This window comes from Copadichromis virginalis, linkage group LG23, assembly GCF_057382275.1.
Source record: "Copadichromis virginalis isolate Kocher_CV1m ecotype Utaka linkage group LG23, C_Virginalis_male_GT1.1, whole genome shotgun sequence".
In the NCBI taxonomy this organism is placed as follows: Eukaryota; Metazoa; Chordata; class Actinopteri; order Cichliformes; family Cichlidae; genus Copadichromis; species Copadichromis virginalis.
Genome location: NC_140639.1, coordinates 10,855,273 through 10,878,519, shown reverse-complemented (window position 1 = coordinate 10,878,519; position 23,247 = coordinate 10,855,273). Strand labels below are relative to the sequence as shown.

Genomic DNA, 23,247 nt, shown 5'->3' with positions numbered 1-23,247 from the left:
CAGAGCCGACTCACGTATGTCTGCGACAGGTTGGGCGGCCGGTGGCTGTCAGACAGCGTGAAGTCGAAGGCATCCTCAAACTGCTCATCTCCCGAGTGCTGGTAGAAGATCTGACCCTGGATCAGGTCCCTCTGCAGGAAGCTGGCCACCGGTGACCCTGCAGGGAGAGCACAGAAGAGCTCAGAGACCAGCAGTGCAGGAACATGATGGTTTACAGCAGAGAGCTGCAGGACTGAGCCCTCTCACCCAGAAATCAGCATTTTCACCCCCTTGTAGATTATTTCTGAATGTGTTTGTGGTTCAGTGAGTAAAGCTGAGCGTCCCCCAGGAGCTCAGTGGTGTGACCCCTAGTCATGTGACTGTGGTGAACATTTACCTTTACCCTTCAAAACCATTAAATTCAACAGAAATCGAGTATCACAAACATTTATTTACCACAGAGGTGATTCTGGTCATTGAGGTCAGTATCAGCTGATAATCAGCTGACCTATCAGAGTGAGTTTGGATTGGCTGATTCTTCTGGGTGGGAGAGTCCCAGCGTTAGACACGCCCACATTGCCTCTCTAATTATTACGTCTAAATACTCGCCCTCACCTGTCTCATGGGCGGATGTCCTCCTGACCAGGTGCCCGGCCCGGGGGGCGGAGACTATCTGATAAAGGATGTAGTCGTCGCTGGAGTCGAGGTCGGAGGCCAGCAGCATGAACTCCTCGAGCCGCACGGCCCCACCCTCCTGCACCTCCACCGCCACATTGTTGATGAGGAAGGGCGGAGAGTCGTCCTTCGGGAGGATGTTGATGGGGAACTTGTGGCGGACGCTGTGACGACCGTCGCTGATGCGGAAGACGACGTGGTCGCGGGTGGAGTCGCTGTCGGAGTGGTGGTAGACGACTGTGCCCTCCTTCAGGTCCCGCACGCGGAACATAAACGCCTTCCCGCCTGGAAACACAACGCAAAAGTCACATGAGTCACAAGAGAAAGATCTTTAATTCTTTTCCACTAAACAACAGTGAGTCCTCACTGTTCCCACAGCGTCAGACGTCCGTTTTCTAAAATAAAAAAGCCTCAAATCCTCACCTCTGAGAAGCCTGACAGATCAAAGCACCTTCGATTTCAGCCAGCAGGTTCAGAGCGATGACAAGATTTCAGACATTAGAGACTGAAATGTCGGCGGCCTCCTTCCAGCCACTCAAAGCATCTGACTGGCAGCTAAAATGATGTTTTTACCTGATCATAAATGATCTGTGATCCTCTCAAACTGGACCTTCAGTCTCACTGAGGAGAAACTTCAGTCAGTAACTTTATTCTTCACGCTCACTGCAGACTCTTGTCTGTCTGACTGGGGTCGAGTTCAGATCTTATATTTAACGAGACAAAAACTCATTTCTACATTTAAACAAAACTCTGACTGTGATGACGACTGTGTTAATCAGCTGGAGGCAGATTCACGACGACATCAGTCAAAAGAAAGACAGAAAATCATCTGCTGAAGGTTTCACCTCAGCGACAGCACAAACGCACCGAGGTCACTCGCCCTCTGTGCCTCTTCACGAACTACTGGCAGGATTTTTTTTAATGCTGAAAGAAGTTTTTGCAATACTGTTTGGACTGAATAAAGATGAAAGCACTCCCTCTTTAACCTGAGTTATAATTCAGAAAACTAAAACAGAACAATGCTGTAGACTCTGTTTTAAACACTGCACATATTTCTGACCCTTCACCATTTATTGTTACATTGCTATTATTTATTGTCTTCACAAGCGTCATCTTTTTAAAGATTAAATAGCCTCCATAAAGACTGATTATTGATTTTTTTTTTTTTTTTTGATGGGATCTTCCCGCTGCAGCCAGGTTTCACAATAAATGTTCATGCTGACTTATAAACTGAAACAGATTGAATGTTTCCACGGAGTGACGCGTCAGGAGGGCATCGTGTCGTACTCGGGACGAACGTGTGGCGAGCGTCTGCTTCTGTCACAGAGCGGCGGGATGCTGTTTGTCTCTCGTCGAGCCGAACATGAAAAACTTCGGTGTCCTACATTAATGAAACGGCGGCCGCGTCCATCTGCCAGCTCTCTGCCGCTGGCTGGCCCTCCTCGCGCTCTACAACATGCTGATGGCCCAGCGTCACGTGACCGTGGCCTACTGGAGGACACGTGTTGTCAGTGGCCGGTTTCCAGCCAAAGCTTCGCACTTTGATTCAATTACCGTCTCCATCACGTGCGCTGCTTTCCTCCCATTGTCACTTGGAAATAACAAGTTTGTGTTGGCGCCTAGAGGCACAGCGAGGCGCTGGCTCGGTCTGCGCTGCGAAAACCGGTGGGCTACAACATGGCGTCCTTCCCGGCGGCTGCCCGGCTGCCAGGACGGGGGCTTCCTGTCTCCTTGCGAGTGCCAGAGAGACAGAAGGGCAAGGTCAGCAGACAGATTGAGAGACGAGCGGTCGCAAGCCCGAACCTCATTAGCAACTTTACCGAGGGGAACCGGCTCGCGGTCCAAGTGATGGAAACAACTTGGTAATTGGGCCCAAAGGTGGCGTTGGGCAGCCGGCCCACGAAGGGAGAAACGCCACGCCTGTGTATATGTGTGTGTGAGAGTGTGTGTTTGTTAGGGACAGGCAGCCATCCATTTGGCTGAAGGCGTTGGAGCGAGCCCGTCCCCACGCTGCAGCCGCCACCCTCCAGTCGCAGCACCGAGGGTCAGCGGCGTCCTCAGAGACGCAGCTCCACCGCAGCTTCCTGCACGGACGCGGTGCCAAACTTCAGCCCAAACCGACGGGATGAAATGATGCAGGAGCAGGTGCTGCAGGAGGAGGAGGAAGCTGCCTGGTGGGACCAAAGTTTCAACAAGCATTATTGTTGAAACTTATTTTGCTGCGTGTTAGAGACGTTCTTCCCTCTGCAGGTTTCTGCGCTTTGATAGAGGATGCAGACATGTCGACGAAGCAAGCACGAGTTCTCGCTGTTGTGAAGTTTGTGGTTTGAAGCCTGACAGAGGCACAGTGAGCAGGTTTAACCCCTGCTCTTTTTCCAGCCTGCTGTGAAATCATCAGCCTGACCTCACTGTAGCTCTTCTGTGTGACCCCGATCTGTAAATCTGAGGAAACTGCTGCCCAATCTGAGTGTGAACACGTGGTAGGAGGCTTCCTCCGAGCAGAGGTCTGAATGTCACATGCTGGATGGAGAATTTTTGTGGATCATTTTCTGCATCAGCTTACACAACACGGGTTTTTGTCCCAAACACAGTGAAAGCTCCTCTGCTGAAAATTAAACAACCAATAAAAACAAAAACACACATCTCGATCAATAAAGTAAAAAGTAGGACAAAACCAAAATCTTAAAAAAGGTACAAACTTAGAGGAGCTGAAGAATAAATAAATAAAAATATAAAAGTGGTTAATCATTTAAAATCTTCTCTCCTGTTCTTTTTGCAGCAGTGACGATCAGATTCATTTCTGATTAAATGTGTTTATGTTAGTAATAATTCATTTATTGGAATTCATAAACTCATTATTTTTGTTTCCATGGTTTCATTTATTTCTGTGAACTTTGACAGCTGGGGCAAAAATGATGATGTAATTATACCAAATTATTTTTGCCTCCACCTTTTTTAATTCCTGTTTATGGATGTAAGTCAGTGGATACGGCAGCACGCTGATGAAAAATCATGTTCAGGAAATAAAAATGAAACTTTTTCAGGGACATGGAAAAAAAAAAAAGAGCAGAAATGTTGTGACTTAATTTGAAAAGGTGGCGCGATGTCACAGCAGCTCAGGTGAGGACTGCAGCTTGAATCACTGATTAAACCTCACAAACGAGCGGAAGATGAGGCGAGCACAAAAGCAGACATGAAAGGTTAACTCCCGCCCGCATGAAGCCCTCGGGGCGCCCGCCACCTCCTCCCCCTCCGAGCTGGTAGCATGAAAACCTGTTTGGGGACAGTGCATCTGCTCCCTGTGCACGCCGCCATGAAATGGCAGAAGTCGCTCCAATCTGCTCCGTCCCGATGCCGTTCAGACAAAGAGGCGACCTCGCCGAGCGGCGGGCTGGAAGGGACGGAAGTGGACGGAGAGGCGGGCAGCGGCGGCCCCTGGCGAAGTGGCCCTGGCCCCATTTTACACCTGATTAGGAAACACATGCAGGACCGTGAGACATATGCTTCCCCTGCCACACGGCGGTCCCTGATGGACGCGCAGCACATGGAGCTAAAAGGGCGGAAAAGGCCAGACGCCGGTTTGCAGAAGTCCCAGGCGACCGAGCAGCATACCAGCAAGGGAGTCGAGGACGGAGGGACAAGGCAAGGCGGTGTTGCCGAGGGGCTTCCCGAAACCCGTCGACGACATCTTCTATACTTTCTGTCTGTTCTGTGTTTATCGTTGGTCTTGATGATGATTTCTAACAGACGTAACATAAATACTCATGGATCATAATTTATATATAACAAGATTTAAACTCAAAATAGAGAAGATAAAAAGTAAATTAAGCGCAAATAAATAAATCATTAATTTTAAAATGGAACATAAATCCTTGAAACTTGATTAGTTTTTTAACACACTTTTTATTTGATGTAAATAAATAAAAATATATAATTTTAATAAAAAATTATCATAATATATATATAATTAAAATTTTAAGGTGTTTAAAAAAATATTTTGTCACAGCCAGAGGTGGGTAGTAACTACTAATTATATTTATTCAGTTACATTTACTTGAGTGACTTTTTGGTTACTGTACTTTTTACTTTTGCTTGAGTAAAACTATTATTATAAAGTATCACTACTCTTACTTTTAATCGACTCAGTGTGAGTAACTTCAGTGAATGAATAACAAGCACGTTTTAACCAAAAATGCATGAGACACAGACACAAACTTGCAGTTTATGTCAAAGTGATTCTTGTTTATACAAAAGGTTTGTTGTTCTAATGTTATTCTGTCTGCTGAGCCTGTTGTGCCATTTAGAGATGAAGTAAAGTAACACCATATATTGTCACTGGAAGTACTTTACCCTTTTCTTACACACACACACACACACACACACACACACACACACACACACACACACGTACGTTTTATTAGATGTATTATTTTTTAATCATGTTATTTATATTTATTTACTTTTGTTTCAAATACCAAATTTTGGACTAAACTTTATACTTCTGTCTGTCTGATTATCTCATTTTCAAACATAAATTGGATGTTATGATCACGTACTCAGTACTCAAATAGGCTATATACTTTTTTACTCTTGAGTAATTTCTTGGACGGCTACTTTTTACTTTTACTTGAGTAAAACTATGTTGAGGGAGTGCTACTATTACTTGAGTACCATTTTTGGCTACTCAAGGATTAAAAACTAACATTAAAACGATTTTTAATATTTTAATAAACGTAGCACCCGACCATGTTTTCTTTCATCTGCTCAGATCTGATTGGTCAAAAGAACTCAGACTACACAGAAAGCAGAAGCTTCAGGTACAAAAGTCTCACCTATAGATTCTATTTTGTGGCACATCAAAGTTTTGGTAGCAACTAAAACTGAAAAACTTGATTAGTCTGAAAGAAAAGAAAGAAAACTGAGGAGAAGATTTTTCTTCACTTTGACTGTCTGATGTTCGATAGAGCATTTACCACCTTAAACCCAACCCCGCCGACCTTTGACCCCTCACCTCTGACACTGAGCCGCCCGTGCACGGGTCCGTCCACGGCCACCAGGTAAACGGCGTCAATGTTGTCGCTGTCGACTATCTGCAGCTGCTCCCAGGTGATTGGTCGGGACTGACCCTCCAACAGGTCTAGACCTGAGATGGCACACGTGTTCACATGTTACCTCAACGAGTAAAACGCCGTGAGACATTTTTCACGCCACAGAGATGGACGCGAACGTACCCACGTTCCAGGAGACTCTCGGAGCATTCGTTTCCGATGTCCTGATGGAGACGTGGACCACGATGGGTGGGCTGGTCAGATAGGAGCCGTCTATCACCTGAAACTCCACCTAAGCATATAAAAAGGGAACGCAATGACAGGAAATTACATTATTAAGCGTGTAAAAAAAGCGTGTGGAACTTCACAGAGTGCATTCTGGGTACACTTTCAGGGCTCATATCAGCCTGTGGGACAGGTGAGAGAAAAAGAAAGGTCTTCTTTTCACCTACATTTGACACCAGGATCATCTTCTAGTTGCGATTCCTTCTGGGTCAAAATAATTTTGTAATATATATTTCTTTAGCCGTTCCAGCCCAAGCAGGCCAGCAGTGATTTTGACCCTGTGTGATTGTATCTCACTCGCTCTCCTTCTGCTGTTTTTTGTACAGCTGACTTGAAGGTGAAGCGTCTCCTAAACCTCCATGTCTCCTTTTTTTGACATAGACATTTTTGAAGGGAACAGAACACGAACACTCAGATCTGAAGCCCCAGCTCAGACCCTCTGAAACATCGGTGTGGGGTGGGTTAGCTATGGTTAGCTTTGGTGTGCTGTTATGCTGTAGAAGTTGAAGCAGCATTAGCAGCTACAACGTTAGGTTAGATTCCTAGAATAAAAGCTCAGATATCGGCCACACTGCCCTGAAAAAAAGCTGTTTTCTCCAAAATTCCCAGTGTTGGTGCTTCTAACATTCCAACTTTTCTACAGAAACTGGAAGAACCTTTGGAGCCCTGTCGCGTCTTCAGTACCCCATAGTTCCTGCGGCGCCCCCGGCTGCTGTTGGATGGCTGGTAGGCCACTTTCATCTCGTGAAGGTCCAGCCATGTGAAGGACCGGATGGGCTTGGTGTGGTCGTCCAGGTGTGTGATGTAGCCCTCGGCGGGTGGGACGGTCACATTGAAGACCAGCTTCTCCTGCGGAGTCTCGTGGTCCTTGGCGTCCAGCGTGGCAGTGGTGAGCGGGGTGAGGATGAACTGGTCCACCTCCAGGATGAAAGAGGCCATGAAGGTAGCCTGCGGGGGCTGGTTCTGCATGGCCCCGTGGATCAAAACCGGCAGCCACACGGCCTGTGACTGTGGGAGGAGGAGGACAGGTAAAGTTTAACACACCACGCAGAGATCAACACATGGCGCCACAACTTCTGCTGTTACACTCGTGAGAGGTGTTATGCCACCGCTCACGTGCTAACGATGAGACAGAAATGCTTTAAAGGAATGCTGGAGGCTTCGAAACCTCCGCCTGCACATCCGTCCTCATCGCCGAGCTGAGAAGGCGGGATGTCACCTTCTCACTGCCAACATCTCACCTGCAAACAGCAGAATCTGCACTTTACAAACTTTCTTCCTTTAAAGCAAGTCTGAGCCTCATTTCTGCTCTCTTTGTTTCCACGCTGCTGTCTGAGCTGTGAGCTCATCGGTCTTTCCTGTACCTCCAGCAGTGCTCTGCTCGCCTGCTCTCTCAGCTCCACCCTGACGGGGACGTAGTCGATCTCCGGGGACGGCGGGCTGAGGTGCTGGTACTTGAGGCCAGAGCTCAGGAATTCATGGCAGCTGGTTTTGAGGAAGTGGACCTCGGTGGTGTCGTGAAGACACGGACTGTTTCCTGGGCAGAGCGTCGCCTGTCGACCTATCAGAGAGGAGAGCCGAGGGTTTTAGACCAGTCGGTGAGTGGAAAACACCAGACGCACACAAACAGATAAACCACAAGCAGCCTGCATTTCAGTTTATATTTATACTAATGTGTATTTTATATTTAAGCATTTCTCTCAGTTATCTTTAAGTTTTGATATTTTTTATAGTTTTTGCTTTATTTGTGCTCAACATTGTAAATAAAGTTTAATTTATTCAACTTAAAAGGTTAAATTACATTTTAGAAACTGTGATGACACAATGAAACAAAGCAAATTAAAAACATCTTATGAGTTTGGTACCCTTCCTCTGCGTGGAGTCTTCCTCCCTCACCAGCCGACCCGCAGCGGGGACGCTGGTGTCTGCGGTCAACAGCCTGACGGTGCAGACAAGGTCAGGCGCGGCCCTGATATTCAGCACAGAGCCGTTGATGGCGTTGGATAAACCGTAGAACTGGGGAACGACCAGCGGAGCGCTGCCGAGTGCCACCACGCCCGCACCAGAGTCCACCACCCGGACCCTCAGGATCACCGTCTCCACCTGCGTGTCCGAGGACGTGAACCTCCACACAGACACCACATGTCATGTTAAACAGAGCTCCACCTGGCCCACGAGGTCATCACACGTACATCCAAATTTGAATTAATGTTTAAGCCACGTCTGTAAACGCTCCATAAATCTAACCTGCAGAAATTGTTTTTCTCATTATTCTAAAATCAATGGCAACCTTCAGGAAGCCTGCTGAGGGGCAGCGAGTGTTGAGCGGGGTCGGGGCCGTTTTCATTGGGCTCAGAGGGGTTGTTGTTACTGTTTGCAGGATCAGCTAACCGACCATGTCTGTGCCTCCAGGACTGGACTGGCACCTGAAATCTTATCTGCTGTGTGTCCCAGATGGGCCTCAAACTTTCCACCTAGGAGAGTCCAGGAATGTCCGATCACAGGTCGAAACTCCCTGCCTTCAGTGTTTCTACTCTGACCTCCTCACCTCAGCCCTCAGAGGAGTCATTTCTGCTGCTTGGATCCTCCATCTCATTCTTTCGGTCATCACCCACCAATCCTGCTCCACCATCCTCTCACTGAACAAGCCCCTAACACCCTGACCCCCCCCCCAGCACTGCAGCCATTTCCAGCTGACCCTCAAGGGTCAGAGCACCTCAGGTTAAAAGACATGTTAGAAGACATGTTGCAGACCTGTGGATGCTGCTGACTGACCTGTAGACTCTGAGCATCACCACGTCCTCGTCCAGCAGAGGGCTGCCGTCGTGGACATACTTCACCTCGTCCTCCAGGAAGCTGCAGTCAAACACCTGCAGAGTGCACAGAGCAGAGCGCCTGTAACTCCTCTGAGCGGCTGCCATACGGCACCAACCTGTTCCACCCTCACCTGTGGGCTCAGCCTCCCGACCCTCTGAGTCACGGGCTCGTTCATCACCACCTCCACCTTACAGTCGGCGCTCGGGTCCACGCTGATCTGAAGCTCCGCCCTCGTGATGAAAACCGAGCGCCCTCTGCTGACCTCCACGGCAGAGTTCACCACAACCAGAGTCCGAGGGCAAACGCCCGTCACCGCGAGCAGCAGCAGGGACACGAGGACGGCAGCCATGCTGCGGGCGGGGTCACCGGTTTCAGTAGTTCAGGTGAAGCAACGCTGAGGGAGAATAAATCTGTCCGAGGTTTCAGAGGTTCCCGCTCACATCGTCCTCAACTCCTCGTCTTTGGGCTGAAGGAGGAAAACAGGAAAACCTCATATTGTATTTCAGCGTCACTTGACTGATTTCACACACACACACACACACACACACACACACACACACACACACACACACACACACACACATGAGACGTCAAAATAAATATATATATGAAATCCGAATGGAAACAAACTGAATAATATCAGAATTATTGTCTGACGTCAAACAGACAGAAGATTCAACACTGTGTGGTGTTTGCATGTCTGCAGCTTCCTCCCACAGTCCAAACACATGCAGTCAGTGGGGTTAGGTGATTCTAAACTGCCCAAATGTGCTCCAAATGTAAGTGTGATGAGTTATCTCTCGGTGTTAACCCTGCAACAGGCTGATGACCTGTCCAGGTGTACCCCGCCTCTCGTCCTACGGTAGCCTGGATAAGCTCCAGCCCTCCCACAACCCTGATAAGGACAAGAGGAAGAGGATGGACAAAGATGTTATTCTATTTTATAGGCTTTTATACACTTACTGCAGTTTAACTGTTCAAAAAGCTCATGTTAAATTTACTGTATTAGTCATTTGTACACACTCATTTCCAGACCCTAAAAACAAAATAATGGATGATGGAACAGAGCGAATCATATTTTAGAACTGGTTGACTAATGCTAACATTGGACCATTTACAGAGGAAATCATATGAACCATATCCAATAAGAGAGCACGGAGCCGAACACTGTGCAGGAGCACTGCCTGATACTGTAATGGGCTCATTTACAGTTTACACTGTAAACTCCGTCAGTCTTAAATAACTGCAGCTGTCATGCAAATGAGCTGTCAAAGTGTCTTCATCTGACACAACATGCCACAGAAGCACCGACAACATGACAGCCGACCCCGAGCTTATTTCAGGCAGGTATAAATACAGGTGTGCATTTACATTTTGGTTTGCCCTTCAGTGTGCTGTGGGTGTGCTTTGAACACCACCTGTCTATGAAACCGAAGACTCCAGCCTCTCCTGCAGGAAATACTGCACACAAAGAAGCAGGGAGCTGCTGCAGAACAACAGAGTCTTTCTTCTTTTGTGGTTTTCTTTGTGTGTCCTCCACAGGTCAGTTTTCTGCATGAAAACGGCTCAACACAGATCAAACTAAAGCAGATTTAATAATGTCTGACTCCAACAGAGACAGATGTAATCCTGACTCTGACCTCTTCCAACACAAACACTGAACCCAGCAGACCAGAATACTTACAGCAGATACTCCAGAGCAGCTCCAACCCTCCTCCACTGTTCCCTCTGAATCCCTGCAACTGCCCCTCTGCCACATGAAAAGTCCTCTAAATCCTTCAGACAAAAACAAAAAAACACTCCCAGCATGCAGCTGGCCAGCCCAGCTTCTTCCCCCACTGCCCCACACTCCCAGCCGGAAACTGCTTCACCCTCCATTTCACTCCCAACCAAAACTGTCTGCAGGAAACGACAGGTTAATCTGCATGACCCCGCAGAGGTGCTGGACGGGCCGGGGGAGGGGGAGAAGGAAGGAGGAGGTGATGGGGTGTTTTCAGGATCAAAGCAGAGAGCTGGCGTGCCGCTTCCCATCCAGCCAGATGAGCGTGGGTTCATTAGTTTGAGGTTGGAAGGAAACAGAAGCTACAACGAACTGCAGTCCCTGTGACGTCCAGCAGATCAGCAGTGAGTCAGTCCCCATAGACTCCCATGTAATACATTAGAGCAGAAACAAACACGTTTAACAGCCTGTTTTTGTAAATTACCTGTTTAAATTGTACTAAGGCTTAAATTAGGATTATTAGAGGCGTGGCCTCTTTGACTGACAGGTGGATGTGGACACAGGTGGCTGTACCTGCGAGCTGTCTGCTAGGCTTCACCTGAGCTGGACCTCTGGGCTGTGTTTGTTCTGTTTGAGCCTTTTAGAGCATTTTTAATGTCAATGAGATTTTTTAACTGGATATAGGATAAAGGATGTATAAAAGTCACTGCCAAAAACTGATTGCAGCTTCTACCTTGTGACAGGAATGTGGTTCAAGATGACTGGATATCATTCATGAGGAATCCATTTGACATGTTTCATATAATATAGACCAACAAGTTATTTATGACAGTTCAAACAAATTTAAATAACGCTAATCACTTTTTGGCACGACACCGGTCAGCAGTCTACACACGGCTCATCGGTACTTGACCCAATTGACCCAAATGACGCTGCCGCAGATGGACGGATGGATCCTCTCAGACGCTGTCTGGCTGACGTTCGAACAGTTCAACCCTCATCCTCCATCTTGTCTGAGCTGACGTGTTTAGATTTGCCCGAATCCCATTCTCAGAGACACCTGGACGTTAAACTGTACTGGACGGGGTGTATCTCTCTTACTTTAGTTAACAGTTGCTTATTTGGAATGTTAAGCCTGCATAAATTAAAAATTACTGGTCAAAATCATGTTTAATCGCAGTCCTGGTGATTTTCATCAACACCTCTTTGGTGGGCACCAGAATTTTAGAAAAAAAACCAAACGCTTGATAGGCGGCACCATTCACAGAAATCAGTAATGACTAAAAGGTAGACGTACAGAGACTTACATGTTTTGTAAGGATGCCGGGTTTTTACATAGAAGGACACAAAGGTACTGTCACTTCCTGCCACCAGCTCAGCTTCCCCAACAAAACGTGTCATCACTTATAGGCATTAAAGAGCTGAACTAAGTCGTGCTTCAGGTGAATGTCTATCTGCATCGCTGCTTCCTGCTGCACCAACACGGCTGGCAAAGTTTCATCCTGAGCCTGCAAAGCCCAATGACTCGCTGTGTGAGGTTTTTCTTTTTTTAAAGGAGGAGGAGGAGGAAGCCAAAAGGAGAAAAGGGTGAGAAAATAACGAAGGAAAATCCTTTAATCTGCACGAGCCGGTCGGAGATGAGGGAGCTGGCACCTACCTGCAGCTGCAGGAGCTCCATACTTGTCTTCTTCACCTTCTGCACACGCTCACAGGAATGCTGTGACACAAACAACACAAACATCCACCGCGCGCCGTCAGTCACCCTGACACATCTGGCATCTGAGGGGAACAGAGGGGGAAAACTGAGATAAGGAAAACAAGGCGAGCACAGACGTTCTACAGCCAGAGAGAGAGAGCAGACAGGAAGTGTGCTGAGAAGTTTCCAGGACTTTTAGTTTTACTGCCCCCGTCTGTTTACCCCCTCTGTGTGCCTGACTCAGCTCCACCTTCTGCTCTCAGTCCTGAACCACATCAGAGCCCTGAGTCCCAAACACGCCTCTGATCCTCATCAGGAATACCAAACATTTCACTCACAGATCTGAGTCCACAGACTGAACTGTATCTGTTATCTGTACACTTCAGTGTAAACGTTTTAAATGTTAAATTGAACCTTCTGGCAGGACGAGTGAAACCAGGGTGAAACGAGCAGCAAAGCTCCACAAAGTTCAGACAATAAACTCCCAAAAGCAGCGAGAAGGTTTCTGGTTTCTCCAACAAACCCATGAAGACTTAAGATGATTTCAAATATATGAGGCCAACTTTCTTCTGATTGGCTGCCCATTAAAAACCGCAGGTGGGTGGGTCTTGTATCCCTTCTGTGACATCCCACAATTTAACTAGTAGAAGAAGAAAAAAAACTGTGTGAAGTCTAAACTTTCAGAGAATAAAGAAAAAGGTAGAACCTTAAGTTCCCACAGCAACTTAAACTGTTATTGTTAATATCATTGAAGCTCCTTAAATATAAATTAGACCTGTGAGGATCTTTCTGGTTCACGTGGCTCTTGCTTCATATGAAGTAGGAAGACTCAGATAACGATCAAGTCAGAGCTGTGTGAACGTCATTTGATTTCAGTGTGAGGCTTTTAAGACCACCAGCAGATCCAGCTGTGAATCATCGCTGACGGCGTGTTTAATCAGAGGAACCCTGCTAACAGCTCTTTCTCCATCACAGCTGCAGCTCAGCTAAGCACAAACACTGGAAGTGAAGGGAAACCGTTAGCATAAAGACAGAAAGGCATCTTTCGAGAACTCGTGTTTGCATCTTTTTAAAACTAAGCTGGTATAAACAAACTTTGCCACAGAGCCGCTGATGGCCTCACAGCTCTGTTATCCTCGTTAACTCCCAGGTTACCCTGATCCCTGCTCTCTGATGGCTTCTGCAGCTGCCAGAGGAGAAAATCTGCCTTAATGGAAGAACCAGCAGCAGAAGATCAGCTGACTCAGCAGAAACAGTTTCACTCAGGCGGTAAACTCTTACCGTGCAGCTGCTCACAGCCAGCAGTGCTGCCTGTAACATTCAGTCTGAGCTCAGCTGAGAGTCTCCCTCCATTCCAGCATTACTGAACCCAAAGCAACAAACTGGAGGCAAGAGTCAAACACCATCACAGTGTGTGTCTGTGTCGTGTGTGTTTATGAGTCTTTATCTGTGTGTTTTTCTACATGAACAAATCTGATTAAACGCATCTCTGCCAAACAGAAGCTTTCCTGCAGGTTTTCAGGTTTCATTATGACTTCGCTGTCTCTGGCTCCTCCCACCACAGCTGCAGTAAACAAACGCTGAGTATTCCGGCCTTCCATCTTTACCACCATAACAAGTCCATTCGTCTGACATCCTCTCAAACTGTCCTCGGTCTCTGTTGTGCAGATGTGATTGGTTCCTACATTTCCCCGTTCAGCAGCTGATTGGGTGTTTGGTGGCAGCGAACGAGAACATGTCTCGCCATTTTTGCCGTTACCAGACTACAGGTTTCTGTTAGGGATTCTCTTAGCGTCTCAGCCTCCCTGATAACATTTCTGCTGCAGAAAAAGTCTTTTTCATCAGCTAATTAACATTTTGATGATTTTGGAAATCTTCTAAACTCCATGCAGCGATCAGCATCTTTCCTGGGACACTGACTCAGGGAGGAGTTCGGCATGTTCTTGTTCATAAGGAATATCATGTCGGCTCAGGTCTAGTTTAAAATGTAAGAAATTTAACATGAACACCATGATTACATGAAGATGGCGGACTGAACGTACAAACTGTTTGGAAACTGAGGAGCTGTGAAGAATCATGAAATGGTTCACGGGGTCAGAAGGAGCGTTGACAAGGTCGTGTCCTCCCCATTCCTGTTCGGGTCTCCGTCTGAAGCTCGTCCCAACAGCATTTAAACACCTGTTGGTAAGCAGCAGTGGCTCGGCTGGAGGAGGGAAACCGTCCCAGAGGGAGGAAACAGACCTACTGCGGGTTTTTTACTTTAGTGGGATGAGCTGATGACTCTGTCACGGCTGATTGGACGAGGTCAGAGAGTCGAGGTCAGTCTTCATCAGGCACGAACGTGTGGGGCGGCAGTGAGTTCGGCCTCTGATTGGTTGGAACAGAGGTGAGTCATGCAGAGTCCAAAAGCTGACAAGAGTCAAGTCAAGTGGCTTTACTGTCATTCCAACCAGTGGACTGCAGCGTGTTGTGCGCTCTGCTGAGAAGGTGATTGGCTGCAGACTCCCATCTTTGCAGGACCTGTACACCTCCAGGACATTGCGGCGTGCAGCTCGGATCTCAGCTGACCCTTCTCACCCTGGACACAGTCTGTTTGACCTGCTCCCCTCAGGCAGGAGGCTCCGGTCCATTCGCACCAGAACCTCTCGCCATAAGAACAGTTTCTTCCCCTCTGCTGTTGGACACATGAACAATAACCATATGACTGTTCCCGCTACTAACACATGACCCTACGCTGTGTTCACTGCATCATTCCATGTTTGGCACTGATCACCACCTGCACTCATGTATATATCTTTCAACGTAGCACTCTTAATTCTTATTCTCATGTATATATCTCATGTATAGCTCATGCACATATCTTTCTACGTAGCACTTTTAATTCTTATCCCTACTTTTATTTTTTTTCATGTCTATTTAAGTGCTATTTATGACACTATGTTTGCACTGAAGCACCGCAGCAATTTCCTAATGTTGTAAACCTGCTCAACATTTGGCAATAAACCCCTTTCTGATTCTGATTCTGGTACAGTACACGGTGAAGCGAGACAGCGTTCCTTCAAGACCATGGTGCTACATATAAACAGTAGGGGTGCAACGATACACAAAATTCACGGTTCGGTTTGATACTTTGGTGTCACGGTTCGATATTTTTTTTGATACAAAAAAAATGTTCATGCCTTTTCAATTTGTCATTAAAATTATAAATATATATTTTAACTCAAAAGTACAGTTTTTAAATGTAATGTTGCTGAAACAAAAACAAAAAAAATCTATCTGATCGAGAAATCACTCATCTTTGGAAAAGAGAGTTTATTACAGAGAAATGGCTCTTTCCAAAATAAAAGCTATACTATACGCTTCTTCTGGGCTATATTCTCAGCAGCATATTAAACATATCAGGTCCCCATAAGGAGAATCATGTGCTTGTTGTTTTTGTCTGCTTCCACTTGTCTTTGCACTAGGATGATGTCAGTGTAAATGTGCAGTGATATTCGTTGTGTTCCCACTAGTGCTGTCAGCGTTAATCTCGTTAAAATGACATTAATGCCATAACGCAGCAAATCTCCAACGAGTTACCGCGGATCGCCCCGTGCGTGGGGATGGACAGTGTCAACACGTTAACAAGCTAACTGCGCTGACGCACTAGTTCCCACCAACATTGCGTGCATTGCGTGGCACATCCGACATACTGTTTTACTTTTGTCCATGACACGCTTACCATCAGGGTCATGCTTCACATAGAAACCAAGATAGTTCTTCTTCTTTGTGTTAAACGGCGGTTGGCAACCAACGTAAAGGAGCATTACCGCCTCCTACTGTTCCGGAGTATGGGTCAGACAGTGAGTTCACAAGCTGTATCAAACCCCCCCCCCCAAAAAACCCCACCAGTTCCCTCAACCAAGATAGTTCCAAACGCCAGATCTGAATGAGGGTGGGGGAGGTTCAATTTCGAGCTTAGCTTCTGTCTTGCTAGCTTGCGCTGCGCTCAGTGGATCTGCACTCGACAGTGCAGCCTAGTAGTGTTGCCAACTCCTCAGTAAGGAAAATCGCTATTGGCTGTCCTAAAAGTCGCTAGAAGTCGCAAATTGACGTCATCACCTAATTTGCATAATTGGTCATGTTAATATAATTGTAACCTACGCTGTTGGAGAGAGAAATAACATCGTGGAAGAGACATAAAGTGAGCAAAAAACGTCCTAAATGCATTTAGAATTTATTTAGAACTACAAATTAAATTTCTTTTAGCAATTATTGTTTTTTAATGTCACAATTCCAACCCTGCTCCTTTATCCGGGCTTCGACCGGCAAAAGTGACCCGAAATAGGCACTCTGGTGGAGTTACTTTGTGTGTGTGTGTTTATAAGTAGTTTTAAACCTTGTGATCCACAAAACAGCATAACAGTAAAAGAAGAACTGACTGCATTACAGTCAGTGCGGGAGCAGCGGCTTCGCTCATGCGCGATTCATTTGCAGTTTGGACGCATAGGTGTGAACATCTCCTGCAGCTGGGGGAGGACTATCCTCCGCCCGTGAGTGCTTTAGCACGGGTGAGGTGCCCACGGCAGCACCGCTACTTGTTAAGAGTAAGAGCAACACGCTCTTTCACGTCAAAAAGTCGTCATAAATAAGTCTCCAATAACACCAGAAAAAGTCGCCAGATTTGTCACTAGTCGCTTTTTAGAAAAAAAAAAAAAAAAAAGCAGAACACAATGCGTAATCTAGGAAGAATACAACAAATAAATTAAGTTATAAATAATACAAAATAAATAAATTATTATCGCTAAGGGGCCTGAAAACTCGCTAAATATAGCGACAAAGTAGCTAAGTTGGCAACACTGCAGCCTAGGCGGAGTAGTCGAACGCAGATCCACTGAGCGCTCAACACAGACAGCATCGTCAGAAGAAAAGTTGATAAAATAAATAAATAAAAAAGTTTGTATTGTTCGATACATATGGTACCGAACCGAAAGCACTGTATCCAACGGTTCAATATCGATACAAGTATTGTTGCACCCCTAATAAACAGACAATCAATACAGGACTACATACTGTGCAAGTGTGAAAAAATTGCAACAAAACAAAGACAGAACAGAACGATACAGGCAGAACAGTGCAATAGAAATGTGCAACAATGACAGTGGGTTGTGCAAAAAGTAACGTGATGTATGAATCTGTGTGTGTGTGTGAGAGAGAGAGATTGTGCATATAAGTGCTTGGTAGGTCTGTTAAAAAAATGGATCCAGTGATCAGAAGCTAATGTAAATGTGGAACTAAACAGGAAATGGAAGTAAATGCAAAAAAATCAAATACACTTGATTAAGTAATACATGTAAATGCAGAACTTAATACAAACCAACCATCCAATAAAACTGCAAAAATGTATGTATAAAAACTGTGGAAAGGTTCAGATTAGGCTGTTTCTGACTCTCGGGTAGTTATGGCCAACATGTTTGGACCCCCGTACCTGAGTGAGGCGCTGTTGTGCATTTTTCCAGAGTTCAGAATAGAAACGTGATTTCTTAATGCATTTCTTTTTCATGCTTTGTGTAGAGTTTAAACCTGAGGAGCAATCTCTCTGAAACCGTCAGCCCCCCCGTCCCCCAGGCCGTGCACACGTCCTTGCCGTGGCCTCAGAAAGTGGCGGTGAAGTTGAAGCGTGTCTGTCACATGGGTTTATGTTCATTCAGAGGCTTCGCTGCCAGAAACGCACTGACTTCCAGTCCGCTGTCCGGCGCTCTCTGATCACTTTTGACTGCTACCCTTTTGCGTGGTGACTTCAGAGGCTACCACGGCATTTGGCCCCGTGCCCGCCCCCCTTGGCCCCAGGGCCCCTGTCAGCCTGACGCCGTGACTCCTCCACCGCCTGAGATTAATTTCCCTTCCTCGCTGACCCATAATTAAACAGGCCGTGTCGCCGAGCAGCAAAGAAGAAGAATTTTCTCTCTGACTTTGCAGGCCTTTAACTTTTCTGCTGCAGCTTCATTGTGGCGCTGAAGAAGCACCGCTCCAAGTCTGAAGCTGCGGATGTGGAAACGGGGCTGAGCTGCTGGCTCTTCCTACAGCTCCGGTGGCCCAGAAAGTGATTCTGAGTTCAGTGAAGATCAGGTAAGAGCTGTGGTTCCTGCTGAGCCTCTTACAAATAGAGAGATGAAAGCCGCTCGGGTCTGCAGCGTGCTGGCAGGAGAGCGACGGGCCGCTGCCAGCGTCATGGCTGCCGTTCAGCTCGATGGCATCGACCCACAGAAAGCCGCCGCTCTGGAGAGACGAGGGGCTCTGTAATAGCAGACTCAGAGCTTCCATCTTGACTGAGCATGCTCTGTCTGTCAGAGGAAACTCTACTCCACTCATCATCATCATCATCGGGTTGCAGAGAAAGAGAAGGCTCCACTTCCTGTTCTTCCACTTCCTGTCAGTCTAAAGCAGCCGAAATCCCAAGCAGACATAAAGAAGCACGTTCTGAGATGAACACTGCCCTTTCTGGAGTGTCCTTTGACCTTTACAACCAGTGTTTGTCTGCACAGAGTTATGTCCTTTCAACTCTTTCTCCCATACCTGTGAATACAGCTGATCCTGCAGCCAGAGTCCACAGCTGCAGGCCAGGCCACACTTCTCATGGCCGAAGAATTCATGATAACATGGATCTGTACAATTTATCTGCAGGAAGAGCAGGTTCGATCCCTGGCTGCTCCAGTCTGCATGCAAGCTGCTCTCTGAGTGTGAATGTTAGATAGAAAGCACTTTGGCACAGAAAAAAAAGTGTTTGTGTGAATGAGGCATGTTGTATATAAAGCCCTGTGAGTGCTGAGGAGAAAGGAAGACCTGTCCATTTAAAGAATCATTTTAACATGTGTGAAAATTTGCTTTTTTTGGCAAAAATAATAACTCTGCACAGAGCAGAGGAGAGTCTCTGGAACCAGAATTGACCAATTTTATCACATTTTTATATTCATATTTAAGCCATTACTAATATATTATCTTTAAATATCACAGCTATATAACTGCGCACAGTATTGGATCCATCTTTACCTTATGGTCAATGTCACAGGAACCATCAGACAGTCCAAACACACCACTGGGACAGCGTTTCAGTGCTGAAGAAGTACATCAACATTTAAGAATGAGCGACTGAGTCACATGATAAGTTAGCAAATGAATCTCAGGCTCTAAAAAAGCTCCAAATCTGTACTGAGTCAAAGTGTCTGAGCAGGTGCTAAGGTCAACTCCGACTCACATCACATAAATATTCAGGTGAGATACAAACTGTTTTCACACAGTTTACCAAACACACCACCGTCCCCTCCTAAGCCCCTGAATGTCCTGATGTGGACCCAGGAGCTTTTGGAAAGATTCTTTCCTGTCCTGAGAAAAAAAGGACATTTGGGGTCAAAACAAAATTACAAATAACTGAAAGAAAAAACTACTGGGAGACATCTGGATGGTCTCCAGCTGTTTGGCTCATTCCGCTCCAGTTTAACACTCAGCTTCACATCCTGAAAGTTCTGGTTCAGGCCGACCCATCTTACTGTGTGTGTATGTCTCTTCTCTCAGGCCATTAGACCCATTAAGAGCTATACTGGTGACCAGTGGATAGTCGCACTGGGAAGCTGTCAGCTCTCATACATCACAATCACTGACTGACTGACACCCTCCTCCTCCTCAGGAGAAGAAAGGAGTGATCTCACACACACACACACACACACACACACACACACACACACACACACACACACACACACACACACACACACACACACACACACACACATGCTTGCAGGTCAGCCTGCAGTATCAGGTGAAGGCATATTTAAGGAGGAATCAGACAACTGGATGAGATGAGATGATGAAGAGGAGAGGGGAGAAGGTGGTGGGGATGATCTGTGGGGGGATATCGCCTCCTGAGGAAGATGGGGAGCAGAGGGATCGACCTTCCCTGGCAGTGATGAGGAGGGAGGAGCTCAAGATCAGATTATGCAAATGAGGCGTTGTTTTGATGCAAAACAAGCCGGACTGGCTGCTAATGTTTCTCCAGTCGTGAAAGGGCGAGACTCCCTGGGAGAAATACCAGAAGAGAGAGGGTGGGGGGGGGAGTGTGGAGGAACAAGGGAGTCTGGGTAATAAGCGGCGCTGGGCGGGCAGCTCCCCCGGCGTTATACATTATCATATTTCCACGTAATTAGTTGGTTTTTCCACATGAAATGAGGAAGCAGTTCGACGGTGCGTTCACTGCCGCGAGGACAGCCGGCTTCTTCTTCTTCTCCTCCTCCTCTGTTACCAAGAGATGACCTTTGACCTTTACTCTCTCATCAACTACTCTTCCCCCCCCCCCCCCACACACACACACACACACACACACACACACACACACTTCACTGGTCAGTAAACAATAATTGAGCTACAGGACCTGATTAATATATGAATCGAGGCATGTAGAGGCAAACAGGGAGTTAATTGGAACCTTCTGGAACCTTTCATAGTCTGATTTCAATATCAGAAAACACACAGCAGGATAACTGGGACATACAAACAAAAAACACACACACAATTGTAAAGTGAATCAAAGCAGCAGAATCATCTAATTTCCAGCAGGAGAAATCTGCACCTGAAATAATCAAACAGCCACCTTGCTTTAGCATCCTTCCCTCCACGTGCCTAATATAAATAAATTCTAGTTGTGCTTCAGTCTGAAAGGTCTAGGGGCAGCTTTCGCACATCTGCCGGACAGCGACATAATTTCCTGATTTAACAGTCAAGTCATGATGTGCGATACCACTGATTTCCTTTCTGATCCGATACCAAGTAAAATTCAGGGTGGTATCGACGATACTGATCCGATACCGATACTTTGTACAAAAACGTAATATTTCATTGTATTTCATATATAATTGTATTATGTAATTGTAATAATAATATAGCTTCATAATGCTTACAGGACATCAGACTACTTGTTCTTATTGCTTAATAATTCAGAATTATCATATAGAAATAAAACTTAAGCCCGTATTTCACACATGACTATGAAATGCAGAAGAGGAAGTAGTTCCTTCCTATTTAGATCCAAATGATATAGTTTCTACTGTGTTCCTGTTAATGATAAACTACAAATTTACCCCAAAATACTAAAATATCAATATTTTAATATAAGAATCGATTCTAGAACATAAATTACTGGTATCGGAAGAATCGATATTTCAATATCGATCCGCACACCACTACAGTCAAGCCAGCGTCTATTGTGTGTAGCTCATTGTGTCAAAATTCATTGTTATTCATGCATTTATTTCAACACGTCTGGATAATTGTAGCTCATTGTTCACTTGTCTTAAAGCTGCCCTGAAGCATCTGCAGGTTGTTGAGAACGTTGCTGTGAGTCTTATATTTGCTCTAGTGTCACATCGCTGATAATTCAGCTGCACTGAAGTCGTTCACGTTACCACGTGGTCCCTGTGATATACCACGTGGACATCACACAGACCGCGTGCACGCTGAGAAACTCCGTGATGGTCTAAGATGCTACAGAAATACAGCCTGACCCCATCTCTGACTGAGGTTGTCACACAGCAGGTGAGTTAGCTCGATGGTAATGTACCACAACCTCAACTTTATTGACAATGGCAGCATGAACACATGACATTAACTTTAGTTGCCTGAAAGCCAAAACTCTAGATGTTGTGGCCCAGTTTAACCCACATTTATACCTGACTGACATCTCACCTGGATACCAAACGGCTTTGAACAAACAGCTGACGATTAAGCCTGTTTAACCCTTGGAAGGTCCTGGAGCCATTTTAATAAAAATAAAATATAAAATAATAATAATAATAATAATAATAATAATAATAATAATAATAAATAATTAAAAAATAAAAAACGTGTAATTAAAACTGAAATGCTGCTCATACATTTTAATTCAATAGCATATTTAAACTTTGGAGTTTTCCACTGACACTAATCGTTCTTTTAATAAATGTAAAGGTGATGAATGTTATGCTGTGAGGCTGCACCTGTGGCGAGTCAGGTTAGACGTACCTGTTAAATCATCTTCACAGCACGAAGCCTCCATCAGCTCAGGTTGGGTGCCACGTGCTCCAGCAGGTATGCTAGCCAGGTACGCTTCTCTTCATGATGGTGCATTCAAGGAAACTCCGACATTTTAGAGTTAGTGATGTGCGGATCGATACTGAAATATCGATTCCTTCTATACCGATCATTTATAATATCGATATTTTAGTAATTTAGGGTAAATTTGTAGTTTATCATTAACAGGAACACAGTGGAAAGAAACTATAATATTCGGATTATCTACATTCAAAGGAACTACATCCTCTTCTGCCTTTCATAGTCATGTGCGAAATACAGCTGTGTAAATGTGTCGCAGCCCCTTGGCGTGCACACTCGCAACAATGGCTGAGCATAATTGTGCAGCCGTATTTTATCTCCACAAACAGCTGAGACGTGGTTTGCGATACATGTGGCAAAAAAAGTGAGGTGTTGTGGCCATACTTGCCAACCTTGAGACCTCAGAATTAGGTAGACATTCAAAAGGGCTGTTGGGGAAGGGGGGGGGGGGGGGTGATAAATACATTTTACAGTGTTGATTTATCGGATAAAATACAGCGGGGGTGTCCAAATTCAGAGGCTGCTTCCACCTGAGGACCCGGCCTTCGCAGCCTAAAGAAAGCCGGGTTGTATGTCACGAGCTCCCTCGATGGAGTGAAACTCTGCCGTCTGCTCCTTGCTATCTAAAATATAAACGGGCGCTGACTTAAACTCTCAACCGTCTCACACTTTGTTTAATTAGTTTTCCCCAGAGGAACTCTCCCGAGGGATTAATAAAGTTTAATTTAATTGAATCTAATCTACTAACTTTAATCTCAGCCAAACCGATTTACTCACGAACAAATAAAACACTGAAAAAGCCAAACAATAACATTTTTAAGTTATCAAAGTGACTTGTATCTCATGTTTAACCCGACTAGTGAAAGACTGCGGGGGTTTGAAAATGATGTGTCGGTCGGCTCGGATAT

General features: G+C 45.7%; 1 protein-coding gene across 3 annotated transcripts in view; it reads right to left on the bottom strand.

Annotated features, from left to right (window-relative positions):
- Nucleotides 1-22,295, bottom strand: part of frem1b (Fras1 related extracellular matrix 1b) — a 47,224-nt gene extending 24,929 nt beyond the window's left edge. Inside the window, exons 1-12 of one of the 3 annotated variants that reach the window (XM_085449253.1) lie at nucleotides 15,942-16,226; nucleotides 12,182-12,303; nucleotides 11,832-12,067; nucleotides 8,935-9,270; nucleotides 8,763-8,857; nucleotides 7,853-8,112; nucleotides 7,352-7,548; nucleotides 6,672-6,995; nucleotides 5,886-5,994; nucleotides 5,666-5,797; nucleotides 595-939; nucleotides 15-157 (exon numbers count right to left, since the gene is read on the bottom strand). In XM_085449253.1, coding sequence (XP_085305379.1) covers nucleotides 15-157; nucleotides 595-939; nucleotides 5,666-5,797; nucleotides 5,886-5,994; nucleotides 6,672-6,995; nucleotides 7,352-7,548; nucleotides 7,853-8,112; nucleotides 8,763-8,857; nucleotides 8,935-9,153 — 1,824 coding nt within the window. In that variant the 5' untranslated portion in view covers nucleotides 9,154-9,270; nucleotides 11,832-12,067; nucleotides 12,182-12,303; nucleotides 15,942-16,226. Of the gene's footprint in view, nucleotides 1-14; nucleotides 158-594; nucleotides 940-5,665; nucleotides 5,798-5,885; nucleotides 5,995-6,671; nucleotides 6,996-7,351; nucleotides 7,549-7,852; nucleotides 8,113-8,762; nucleotides 8,858-8,934; nucleotides 9,271-11,831; nucleotides 12,068-12,181; nucleotides 12,304-15,941; nucleotides 16,227-22,249 lie in introns of those variants that run through there. The other 2 variants (XM_085449254.1, XM_085449252.1) reach the window with 2 other exon arrangements.
- Nucleotides 22,296-23,247: the final 952 nt, after the last annotated feature.